The sequence below is a fragment of the Papaver somniferum genome, chromosome 3 (assembly GCF_003573695.1).
Source record: "Papaver somniferum cultivar HN1 chromosome 3, ASM357369v1, whole genome shotgun sequence".
NCBI classification, from domain to species: Eukaryota; Viridiplantae; Streptophyta; class Magnoliopsida; order Ranunculales; family Papaveraceae; genus Papaver; species Papaver somniferum.
In genome coordinates this window covers 218,438,477-218,451,595 of record NC_039360.1, presented here as the reverse complement: position 1 = coordinate 218,451,595, position 13,119 = coordinate 218,438,477, and the positions used below count along the sequence as shown (strand labels likewise).

Here is a 13,119-nt window from a genome sequence, read left to right as displayed (position 1 = left end):
TCCCTCTTGTTGCACACTAGCACTAATTTTCTGCCTAACAGCTGCAGTTTTATGCTTAGGGTAGAATTTCATATAGAAAGCAGCAATAAGTTCCTGCCATGTTTCAATGGATTCATATGGTAGGTTGTTCATCCAGGTCTTGGCTTTATCTCTCAAGGAAAAGGAAAACATCTTAAGTTTCAAGACTTCATCAGTAAGGTCTTTTATTCTAATTGTCCCACAGATTTCCTCAAAGTCCCTAATATGGAAATAAGGGTTCTCATCATCTTTTCCTAAGAATATAGGTATCATCTGAAGAATACTAGATTTTATCTCGAAATTAGTCGTAGTGGCTGGAAATTTAATGCACGAAGCTCGGTTGGTCCTAGTTGGGAACATGTAATCTTTCAAAGTTGTCATCGCTGGCACAACATAAGTACTAGGGGTACTTTCCTCACAAAGAGACAGATTCTCAAAACTGAAGTTTCCAAAAACAGGGCTCTCCAAAGAAGAGTCTTCGAGCTCCCTGCTTAAATCAGAAGAACTACTAGGTTTTTCGCTAATCAATCGACCTAGAGTATCTCTTTTCCAAGCCCTATTAACAAAATCGGGCATACACTAAAAAGAATTCAAAAAGAAATAAAAATCCTAACAGGAAGGTTCTAGCAATCACACAGCAGGATGACTCGACTTTACCACAGCAAACCTAAAGATTTATAGCAAACAACATGCATGATGGCTCCACTTAGATTGTTTCTAGACTAGCTTCTATCTCTCGAAGAGGAATTCGTTACAGTTTAAGCAAACCCCTCTGGAATCAATCCGAGTTAAAGTAAGTTGAAAAAGGCGAGGGAAGCTCGGTGGAGCTTTGATACCCAAGGCCTCACCGGTATAAGGCGGCGCAGTCACGCATTCAACTCACAGAAATCATCAAGAACTTCGAAGTATGCTTAAAAGGTGACCAATATCTTTCGAAAAATTTTCCTAACAAGCTCGATACCCTATAGGTCTCTTTCTAATCAGATTTTAAAGATTGGGTTCGCGTTAGGTTTTGTTTTCCTAAGGCAGGCAAGAAGGGAGCGGTGTTGAAATCCGAACCCTTATCTTGTTTAGTCCAGGCCTTGCCCTTTACTAGGAATATAAAAACTGTCTGGTTCGTCCTCAAACAATTATCACCTTAAGGAATACAGTAACCCGCTTGCAGGAGATTCGCGAGTGTTTCGATTGGACTTACCTCCCGTACCAGACGGGCGATGAACCGTTGAAGTCGACTCGGGCCACTGACTCCGTTGTCAGTGTGCGAACCCGAGGGGCCGAGACGATATCGTAATCGTCGTCCTTCCCTGCAAACAGTTTGTATTTAAACTACCCTTCCGTAGGGTATAAAAATAAAAATAAAAATGTCCAAAGTTTAAAGTCCACAGTCCACAAAAATAAAGTGCAAAAACAAAAAGTAAATTACAAAATATTTCCTAATACAATTCTAAAAAAAATAATAAAACTAAATCCTAAAACAAAAATTGTCTTCTTTTTCTTCTCTTTTAGCTTTAAGCTTTGTTCCAAGTCCTTAGTATCCAACTTCAAACCTGCAAATCAAAGACACACCCAAAGAAACGTAAAGAGGAACAAATAAAAATAAATAAAAAAAAATCTATAAAAAAAAATGTTACCTAAACACAAATCCGCGTCGGCAGCGCCAAAAATTTGTTGGTTTTCCAAAAGTTGTTGTAGTTGTGGTAAAAACTGGGTTCTTTTCAGACTTGTGAAGGAAATAATTTTCAGACTTAATAAAAATAAAGATAAATAAAATAATTCAATTTTAGAGAAAATCACCAAGACTAGGATTCCACCACTGACCAAATAAATAGTAAACTCTAAATAGTTTTTATGCAATTCTATCTTTAAAATCAATTCTAATATTTGCCTCAAATATGTTTTTGAAGTAATAATTGTAATCAAAAAGTATAAAACATCAAAAGTTATTAAAACCCAGCATGCTTCATCAATATTCAATAAAAACTAATATTTCAATTTCAATTCCATGCAAATAATGAAATAATAATATTACAAATAAATAGTAAAATTAGGATTATACCAATTAATGTGGAACAATGGCTTCCTCCGTCGCCTTGGCTAATGGGTTTAGCTCCTCATCCCAAAAACACACTCACAAGATAAATTCATGGCTAATATAGGTGTTTTTATTGATGTATATAAGATGAAACAGGAATTAGCAACGCTGTAGAAGTGTTACAGCGTCACTGTTACAAAGGGGCTATTGAAGACTGGTGTAAACGATAAGCCTTTACTGATGTAAAAGAACGACACTGGTATTGTTATTTAAGACTGCTGAAGAACGACTGACTATGTGAGTCTGTTCTTCGTGTTCTTGAAGCTCTTCAATGGCAGCAGCAGCAGCAGCAGCACTGTCTTCTCTGTAATCTCTTCTCCTCGGCTCTCCTGGACTCTAAACTCTCTCCTCAGCTTTTCTAACCCTTCTATGATGAAAACACAGCTATTTATAGCTATCCAACTCCCTAGAAACTCGATCAAATCCGAGAATAATCTCATTATTCTTCTTGGGCAGTTTGGAGAAAAATCACTTTCCTGTTGATTCACGTGGTTCTGTTGGCTATTCTCTCGTATCCAAACTATTCTCTGACTTGGAATGAACTGAATTGGTATATATCCACGCAAGAATATCCCATAAATCTCTCTGACCAATCCCAAACCCTAAACAGAGAAGCCGTATCCTGTTGGGACTTTGATCAATTATTCCGACTTATCCAGACCAATTGGATGGGTCTAGACGATTGCATTAGGCCTGTTATGTCTTCTAGAGTCCGTAGGTACCAAATACACCCGTTTAATCTCCTCAGAACTCGCTAAGAATTCAACTCCAAAACTGTTGTCGCTGCAGCCAATTCTTCCCGCCAATTTCTGTTTTGAATTTTTAAGATGACCTCCCCATATCCAGTTCCGGTCTCCCTTTAGCAGATGCCTGGAAATGGGTCACCCCTTAGTAATTAGGTTACCCCTTATCCAAAGTGAGAGTCCGTATAGTAATTTTCTCCCACGGGCGCAAAAACCATTTTTTTAGCCAATTTTGCCGCAAAAGCTTATTTCTCCAAGAATACCTACAGGGACATAAAAAGCCATAATAAATATAAAATCGAGCACTAGTAATATATACAAATGAGATATATTAGACAGATAAATGTGTCTATCAGCTGGGATCTGACTAAGATCTAATTTATCTTTGATAGATTTGATCAAGTAGTCATATACATCGACAATTATCATTTGGTGGTATTCTTTAATATCAGAATCTGAAAGTTGTGAATTTAGATCTGATTATTTCGGATCTTTATTGATCTTGCCCAACAAACGAGTTTACTTGTTTAAACAGAAGAGCCTTTGTCGAAACTCAACATATCTTTTCTTAAAGATTAATATATTGAATACCAATAGCTTTATTCCTTTACTGTCTGGAACACGATCAAAAGGAGTTGAGTGCTTAAGACTTTACATCGGTAAAGCAACTCAAGGTAGTGATTTCTATCTTAGGATTCACGTGCGTTGGCCTGACAGTTGTAGGTGCAGGGATACGGAGGGACCTAAGTAACTAAGGGTACATTACTTGGTCTCAACTATACGAAGTTGGCTTTGTTCCTTGTATGGCGGCTTAATTCTAAGAGTATTCAAAACTGGACTAGGTCCCGGGGGTTTTCTGCATTGGCGGTTTCCTCGTTTATAAAATTTTGTTGTGTGATTTACTTTTACATTCCACAATTATGATTGTTTTATTATAATTAAAAGTAAATACATTAGTACATTAATCCATATCGGTTTCATACCTTAACTATTATCAAGTGTATACCTCGTTGTTGTTTTATTTTCTCGACTTTGTCCATAGACGGTGACACTTGGTATCAGACTTATAGGTTGATTAGAAAAGATTATGGTGTACTTGGTTACCCTCGTCATTTTAATTGGTATCAGAGCAGGAAAACAAGAAAAGAACTAACAATCTGTGTTTCTTCAGTCACGCGATTTTAATATTTGTTTATTAGTCATTGATGGTTATAATCGTCCGAAAATAGAAGGTTCGGAAACTGAGTTTAAACTCTTAGTTGATTATACAAGTGAAGAAAAGGCTCTTGCAAAGCAGAATTCAAATGGTTTGAATGCCATCATACATGTTATCCGCGATCTACAACATCACGTCTCCACGTGTCAAACTTCTGAGGAAGCTTGGAATAATCTTCAGACTGTATTCGAAGGTAAGTCATCTGAAAAGGAAGCAAGACTTCGAACCCTCATTTCTAGTTGGAAAAACCTTCGCATGGAAGATAATGATACTTTTGAAGAGTTTCATGCTAAGCTTTCTGAGATTGTCATGGAAAGACTATTTCTGAAAAGATATAGTGTGCAAGATTCTCAAATTGTTACCATCTAGATATGAGTCTAAGAAACATGCAATCATGAAAACAAATGATCTCTCAAAGTTAAAGATCTTTGATCATGAATAATGGGCCAAGGGAATTGCAACATATGCTTCTTAATGGACTGTTTGCCTGGATATGTTTTTTTGATTATGAGCTACTTTCCTTGTTCTTTCATGCAAGGAAACTACATTTCTTTTCTTTTATTTAAAGATAAAAACAACATAAATACATTCTAATGTTACACTACATTTGACAGAAAGGGCATCGACTCATAATTTATAAAGAAAATAAATCAAACATTAAATCAAAATAAACCAGGAAATTCAGATTTGTTCTTATGGTGATTAAGAAATAAGATGGGATCTTGGGTCTTCCAAACGGATTTTGAGGGTGAACGCGGCCTACGCAGCACACAGATCATTAAGAGGAGGATTACTTCTCCCACCCCCAACTGCACCATTCTTGTGACCACCTTTTCTTGAAAATATGTACAATAACTCCCATCCTCAGCAGCTCACCTTCTGTTATATGTTGTTGCCTCGGGTTGGTTTTTTCCCTTTTCTTTTCACCTTATCTACTGAGGAGAGACGCAACTGCTCAACAACAAAAAGAATAAACAGAATTTCAACCCGAGTTTTACTTACCACAAGAGGGCAAGGCTATGATATTTACAACCCCAGCATGAAATTAAGGACTATATGCCGTGCAACAATGTGATGCCAGCCTAGTATCCTCTGTACTCTGATCTTAGATTCAGAGATCATGATCACGGGCCTATTGCATTTTGCTAAGAACAGTCTCTTATTAAATTCGATCATAAACAATCTGCGGAAGTGTGTTCAACTAATAATTACTGACACCCTAGGTAGTATACAAAGCCTTCCGCTATTTTAGATGATTTACAAGATGAAAGGCTAATAACACATCTGAGAGAACAAATTAGCCAAGAAACAAACAAAATGTAACTAAGCAGTAGATACCCTACAAAGTTGATACAAGAGACAACAAGCTATGTTGTTTAGGGCGAGGCAAAGCCGTGGCATATAACTAGAATACTCCCATAAGTAGAGTTCTCTCATGATAGTTGACCTATATTCTGTAGCATCTAGAAGTCTAGGTATAATAAAGAAATAGATAATTCGATTTACTGCAAGGTGCACCAAGTGGAAAATAATCACTTTGGCACCAAGGGGTGTAAGAGTTCTGGCGAAAAATCTCACCCCGACAGAGGGCCCATTGACAAGGCAATGATTCAACCTTCTTCATCCTCGGGCTGGGATGCCGCCTTGGTGCTTTTCTTCGATTTCTCTTTCTTCTCTACAGCAATTGGCTCCTCTACTACAATCTCCTTCTCTACTATATGAGGTGAAAGTGAATGAGGAGATGATGAACCTGCAACCAAGAGACAGCAGCATTCTGTAAGTTCTGTACCAACTCGTTAAAAAATACTTTGCTGATATCATCTGGTAAACTGTTGCGCAAAAAATATATTACAAGCAAACTATCTAGCAAAAGATTTTCCCCTGTAGTCTGAACCTCTTGGCCTCAACTTCCACTCTACGTTAAACGATACTGGTATATGACATTGTAATTTAAAGAGTCAGAAGCTATAGCTTTAAATGCAGAGTATTTAAAATATGAAAATACATTTCATGCAAGTGCATGTGACTACATCTTCCAGATTGAGAACAGCTCAAAGGCATAATGAGATGAACAGAACCCAACCGAGCCCTAGCTTATACCAATTTATACACAAAATAGTTTAGCTTCCATATTCACAGCTACACTTTCAATCTAACAGTACAGTAAAGCTAAGCACGAAAAATATCTTCATGAAACCTGTACTCAGGTTTAATGTAAGAGACATGTAAAGAAGTTGCCAAGATTTTACAGACTCCCAGGTAATAAAATGAACATCCTGAAAGCAATATAATCAATTCGCAGCCACATACAGGTTTCACCTTTCATACATTAATGAGCCAATTTTAAGTTTCTGCACTGAAATTCTAAAAGTTGAACACCACAACCAACCTACAGTAAGGAACAAGCAAAGCAACCTACAGTAAGGAACAAGCAAAGCATATTTCAAAAAAAAATTGAACTTCAAAAATCAGAACCGCACTCTGACAAGCATAAAGCTTGTTTACAGATCTGTTGTTATTATCCTTATCTATGCTTTCTAGAAGCAAAACTATGTTACAGAATTACATGAATAATCTATAGAAGGTAATACAGTGTTATATGCTTCTTCCTAAAGCTATCAGCAGGTGTTGGTGTTGCTAAACTAGAGAACTACATAAATTGCAGAAATCTAAAACAAATGATTGAAATACATTATTTATGTCAACGTTTTTAGTAATTGTTTTCAAACACTTTCATCATTTTCCATTTAGGGTATCTGTTTTGATAGCTATCACCATTAGAATTCAAGGACATAAGTATAGACACGTCTAATACGATACACCCACATTCATTTGTAGCCAACTGAAGCTTCAACAAGATTTCAATGATGCTACAAGTACCAACAAAGACATGCACCAAATCGCCTAAGTTGGCAAATCGAATTCACAAAAATAGATCATTCAGTGGTAAAAAAAAGCACATTTTTTCAATACACAGAGCAAAGCAATCCAGTGTACAAATATCCGAAAACCCCCCAATTCCCCTAAAAATCAAATAAATTAACAAATCTTTACCTTAATCCACAACATATTGATAGTAATCAAGAAACCCAATTGCAAATCTTTTCCCACCCAAATTAATGAAATGAATTTAGGGCAAATAAAAATCATAAATTTATTTAGGGCAAAACAGAGGTAGCTTACCATCAATGAAAAAAGAAGTAGAAGGCCAACCCCTAGCAGTATTCAACGAAAGGGTTTCATCTTCAGACAAAGGATTAGCCAATTTCCCAATCAATTCAGCAAAACCCTGAGGTCTCTTTTTAGGTGGTACCCAATAAGAAGAACCAGGTGAGAAAGGTAACCAATCTGGTGCCGATCTTCGCACAATAATCCCATAAATTGCATCCTCAAGTCTCTTCATACCTATTATTTCATTTTCACCATCTGTTTCCAGATTCACTTCTATTAAACTTCCTCCTCCTCCTTCTGATTTACTCGATAGATTTTTCGTGGTTACAAATCTGGACGATGTCGATCCTGATGATGATAAAATTGATAGCTTTTTAGATTGGGTTAGGATTTGTGATAATGTTCTTGCTCCTGCTGCTGCAGCCATGGTGAGATATTTTTCACAGAGAGAAATAGATAAGAATGGAGTAATGTTTAAGAGAAAAGATGTGGTGGGTCGGTCGGAGGGAGATGAGGAAAAATATGGATGGAGCTCCCCATTTATAAGCAAAATTTTAAGTGGATTTTTAGTAAGGTTTGTTAGCCGTTGTTTTGGTTCAAGGGGTTTTTAAACCGTTTGATGTTAACCAAGTGTTTGGCAATTAGGTACGAGAGTGGTTCTGGACAGCTTCCTGGCCTTCCTTGGTGAAAGATAAACACAGATGGCGCAGCAAAAAGAAAACAGGTACGGCTAGCAGGTGCTTTCTTACATCGTGTTTGTTTTTTTCTAACTCATTTGAGTCGTCTGAATCTCTGACTGATATCACCTGATTTATCTAATCTGATTCAATATGTTAGTTTTTTGAGGCAGATCTAACTCATCTGACTCAAAAATATATGAGTCAGTGTCTTAGTCTCATGAGTCCGAGGCATTTTATTTCATGATTCAAATAGGTCTAAGTCAGATCACGAATCGGATCTGATTCAAAATAATCTGACATCTGACTCGGACCGAGTCAGACCCAGACGTCGAATCAGCAAAAAAACAAACACTCTTAAAGCTGCATCCTCTCCTTTGGGCATCACTACAGCTTTGGTCGCTGAGACATGGGCGGTTTGCAAATTACCATGGTAAAGTCGGTGGACGATGTGACCTGAGTTTGAAACCCGTCCAAAAAAAACACACAGGCAGAACTCATGCTTTGATCGAATCAGACTCATTATTTTTGGTGACTGGTATTTGATACTCTTGTTTCACTCCATTTGGCAGACCTGCCGACAGTTTCAACAGGTTAGAATCAACAACGTCTACTGTGAAGGAAATTAACCTGCAGACAAGCTAGCCTCGCTCGCATGCATCGACTCAGACCGAGACCTTGAGTCCGCAGGCAACAAATCACCAATGGAACATGTCCTACCCAGACTTCTTGCATCATATCATAGTAAAAGATAGAGACCGCATTCCTACCAGTCGTTTAATCTCTTCTACGCTTTGTTTCAACAAAAAATAATTAAAAAAAAAAGATAATGGTACTTAGAAATTGGTTTTGTTCGGTATTACAGTTCCTGTGACCTGTCACTTCGCAATGCATATAGCACCCTAGAATTTAGAATTTAGAGACACAACATGTTATGCAATTCAAATGGGAAATCTTCCTAGGTATGGGTCTTCTTTTGGTTCAGGAGTAAACAAGTTCGCAGTGCTCTTCGAAACACCCGTATATGCTTAATCCAACTGAATCAGAGAAACAGCATAGGAAGTATACAATAGAGAAATTTTTGTTTTAAGGATACAGAACGCAAAAACTTGTGTATTCTCTATTTGATTTCATCATTCTACAAATATGGCAAAAATAATCACAAACCAAGATACATACTTATAAGGTCACTTCATACTCACTATTCGAATCGGAATATACACTCTACACTTGATACTAAATGTGTTTCGAGCCTGGCCCAGTTCCAATGTGCAGGATAAACACCACCAAGCATACCAACAACTGAAACAACACGCATACTGATATAGGATCTACAATCTACATGGAGGGCAACAAAATGATGTAAGAACACAAGAATTGAGATGACTTCGACTTATCATCGCCAGAGGAATGCAATGATAAAATGCAGTTAGACCTCAAAATGCACATATCTCACCATGAGAAGGAAATAAAAAGATACAAACGGTATTGCTTACCACAGTCCACAGAAGCCAATTTCAAAACAGGCCCAGCATTCTTAGCTCAGCAATATGGCTCGGATCAAGCTCAGGAGGAGTCTTGTTTCCTTCCCGGTTTTCTACCACATATTCCTGAGAAGCAAAGTAAATTCATCAAAACATTAAAATGTACCAAGGTATCAAGGAAAGTATGTTTTTTGTTTGGCTGATAGCCCATGTAGGACTATTGGTGGGCATCCAAACCATCACTCACTGGCTTGGTTTTATTAATCAAGAAAAGTAAATTCATACTAGTGACTTGTGGTTTAATGAAGTTTCTTCATTTGGGTATTCCATTATGATTCCTAGAAATAAGCTAAAAACATGACGACAAAGAAAATACAAAAATTGGCTGACTATTCCGCCAATGGAGCCTTTGTAAATAAATGGTTGACCCTTGCACAATTCTGCTTTTGATTTGTTTCTTGGTAGATCAATATGTCATACTTGTCAGTGTCATTGCCTCGACTAGCATTTGTGAAACTTTTGGGTAAAAGAAAGCCTAATATTTGCCTAGAGCTTTTACAGAGAATAAGATATTATGTTTTTCAGGTTTCATACGAAGTCAATAAAATTGCTAATGGTTGGAGCCTTGGAAGTGCTGAACCTTTGTTAGCTCTTGCTTCGCAAGAACATGGTAATGGCGTTCACTGATCCTCTGTCCACAGATGATTGCTATAAAGAACCCATAGAGCAATCCCACCAAAAGAATAGCTAAAACTGAAGAAAGTACCGAAAAATCGGCATTAGGATTCTTGATAAGTATCAAAAACATGGCATGCTCACATTTAAAAGTTATGAAAGAAAGATTTTATGTTCATCAAATAGGTCTTCCTAAGTTTCCTATTAATTGCATATCAATGATATCATACTTTCTACTGTGTTCACATCAGAAATTTTCCAGCTGGAGAAACAAAAAATACTTGAAACTGACGGCCTTTCAAAGTGTAAATGACCCAGAGAATACAAAAGTCAAAGCCGACATGATATAACCAGTTAACATGAGTTCTTCTACCTTAATGTGATGTGGTATGGCGATAGACAGACATGAAATAAAGAATGACACACATATACATGCACAACAATAAATTGCTAGAAGAGCAAGCTGCACACCTGCCATGGTATAAAATCCATAAGGGTGTTCCTCATAACCAAACATTTCCCTCAGTTCTTCTCCATAGAATTTGTATACCAGCATACCCAGTAATGCTACAACCTGCAACATATATGAAACAGTCTCTTTTACACATGCCAAGTTTGAATGTTACAGATTTCTCTTTACAAAAACGAAGAAATAGTATACTGGTCAACAAATTGATTTATATGTAATATGCTCATGCATAAAATTAGTACATAATAAACGGTTTTTTTTTACCAGCTGAACAATAATAAATATAAGCGCATGGTCCCTGACGACAAGGAACTGAAACTTCAACCTCAACCACCACCGATCTGGTGGCATATTTGCGCGTAATACGAATAGTGCCCTGCATTCTGTACAGTGGGCAAAAGAAAATCCCTCCTGACAAAATTTAATCAAGTAGAAAGTAAGAATCCTTTAAAGGTCTTTAAATAAGAACATGAGCTGCCCACGCTAACATATTGCCACGTCAGTGAATTTGAAAACCGAGTCCAGCATTATAAATGTACTATAAAGATGTGTTTTCCATTTATATGGGATACAAAATAGCCATCAATATGCTTACCTTAGTTGATCTCCAATTATCAAGACAAGAGCGATGCACATATTTCTGCGTGCCTCGGCAGTAACAAGGGGCTATAAGATCTTCACCTGACAAGGAAATATACACATATTAACAACAACTTTTGTGAAGTGAATACAAACCTATTGCTAAGCCCTTACAGTCAAAGACCAAGAAGAGCCTTCTAATTAGTAATACCTTCAATATCAAGACATATTCGACACTGTGGTAGGTCTACATTAATTAGGCAACAATCTTCATCAGCATCAAGAATTTGACGATCATTATTTGACTCGGAGATTTCACCCCTTAAGGGTCCAATTTCAGATGACGGTTCCTGTGATTCGTGATCAATGTCACTCTGACGCAGAATGGGCTCTGTTTCTGAAGTATCCCCCTCCCGTCTATTGTTCAATACCAACTGCATGGTGAAGAATATCCACTCAGGATGAAATTACACCTGACATCACCAAACCAATAAGTTTTTCCAATCAAATTTCACATTAATAGACCAATCCTGCACAATATAAAAAGGTCCCACTAGTAAGGTTCCATATGTAGCACACAATTCTATCAAAAGCTTATTAATTCAGGAATGCAGTTCCACAAGCATATCAACAGTTAGCAACTCACTAGCTTGAGTTCACCAAATTCAAGAAAGCAAGTCTACTAACAAAATGCAAGGTACCACATCACTTGCTCCCTACTTTCTCGGGGATGGTGAAGTGGTGCCCTATAAACCCTTGTATAGGTGCACCATCCCGAGGATTTAGGGCATATGTTGGGCACCTTGTCCCATCCACATTAGACCGCAAGCAACTCCCAAGTTGCCTAGCAAGGTTTGTACGCTACACCAACCAATCGTCCACATGAACACCATTCTAAAATGACAGGACGACACTACTAATGAGCTAACTCGGGCAGACAAAAATCTTCTTTAAGATTTTGAACAGCTTAGAGTGTTTTTTTACTTCAACCAGTTATTCCTAATCTATGTTTCTGTGTTTCTGTACCTTATTCCACTTGAGCCTAATCTATCAAAAAATTCACATTGAGAAACCAAGGGTTTAATTAGTTATCTTTTGAACCAATTAATATTGGATAAATCAATACTTCAAAAAAAAAAACTGACTGAGAACCTCATGGTGCATTACAAATTGACAACAAAAACAAACATTCCATTGCCATCAAAAACCCAGAATCAGTCATAATTCTAGCTGAACTCGACAAAAAGTTTCAAACTTTTACAAACTTTAGAAGAAAAATATAACCCAGAATACCAAAAATGCCTCAAAGGAACAAAATTTTAAATCTTCACGAATTCTAACAAATAACAACAATCTTGATTGTAAATTAAACCACAAAAAAAAGATGAGGGAATTTGATAAAGAAATTACCTTCTCACCATCATAATTCATGAAGATCCTAGTTTATTTCCTGAGAATTTGATGCCACAGACATTTCAAAATTCGATGATTTGGGGGAGAATTCAATCGGGAGGAGCAAATTAAAAATTCGAGGGTTTCATTAAAATGAAGAGAGAGAAAAACACTCGACAGCTTCAGAGAACCGGCGGAAAATCATTTTAGTATTCTTATTTTTTATTTGAAAAAGGCAAAATCCAATTTGGGGAAAAATGATCGTTGACCTGACATAGATTCTTTAAGCAAGTGGTTGACAAAAATATCCGTCGGATTAGGAGAGAGAAAAACACTCGACAGCATTAGACGACGGATTGTTAAGTGTCATACTGATGAAATTAGCATCTAGTGTTTAGTGAGACCCCGCTTTATTATTATCTTTCGGTATGGAGCAATTAGGGGTGCACAACGGTAGGTCTAGAGCTGCACACAACCCGACCGGAATCAAGGAACGGGATCAGAGCGATAAAGCCGGTCGGAACCATAACAGGCGGTACAGGGAATGTGAACGAATCTTAGAACAGGTGCAGAGGGTACATACTCGGTTCTTAAGGAATCCCG

General features: G+C 37.2%; 2 protein-coding genes across 4 annotated transcripts; both read right to left on the bottom strand.

Annotated features, from left to right (window-relative positions):
- Positions 1–4,577: 4,577 nt before the first annotated feature.
- On the bottom strand, positions 4,578–7,770 carry LOC113358694. Its single transcript, XM_026602332.1, has 3 exons — positions 7,253–7,770; positions 5,648–5,819; positions 4,578–5,020 (listed from the first exon to the last, which is right to left on the bottom strand). The coding sequence occupies exons 1-2, from the start codon at positions 7,665–7,667 to the stop codon at positions 5,680–5,682; spliced, it is 555 nt and encodes a 184-aa protein (XP_026458117.1). The 5' UTR covers positions 7,668–7,770; the 3' UTR covers positions 4,578–5,020; positions 5,648–5,679.
- A 1,150-nt stretch (positions 7,771–8,920) lies between these two features.
- LOC113358692 (E3 ubiquitin-protein ligase MARCH2-like) lies at positions 8,921–12,757 on the bottom strand. Of its 3 annotated transcripts, none has more exons than XM_026602331.1 (8): positions 12,543–12,757; positions 11,336–11,597; positions 11,141–11,226; positions 10,810–10,956; positions 10,548–10,650; positions 10,042–10,154; positions 9,414–9,527; positions 8,921–9,255 (listed from the first exon to the last, which is right to left on the bottom strand). In XM_026602331.1, the coding sequence occupies exons 2-7, from the start codon at positions 11,562–11,564 to the stop codon at positions 9,435–9,437; spliced, it is 771 nt and encodes a 256-aa protein (XP_026458116.1). In that variant the 5' UTR covers positions 11,565–11,597; positions 12,543–12,757; the 3' UTR covers positions 8,921–9,255; positions 9,414–9,434. The 3 variants fall into 3 exon arrangements, with proteins under 3 accessions (XP_026458116.1, XP_026458115.1, XP_026458114.1); XM_026602330.1 differs by having other exon boundaries at positions 11,336–11,654; positions 12,535–12,756; XM_026602329.1 differs by having other exon boundaries at positions 8,981–9,255; positions 12,535–12,755.
- Positions 12,758–13,119: the final 362 nt, after the last annotated feature.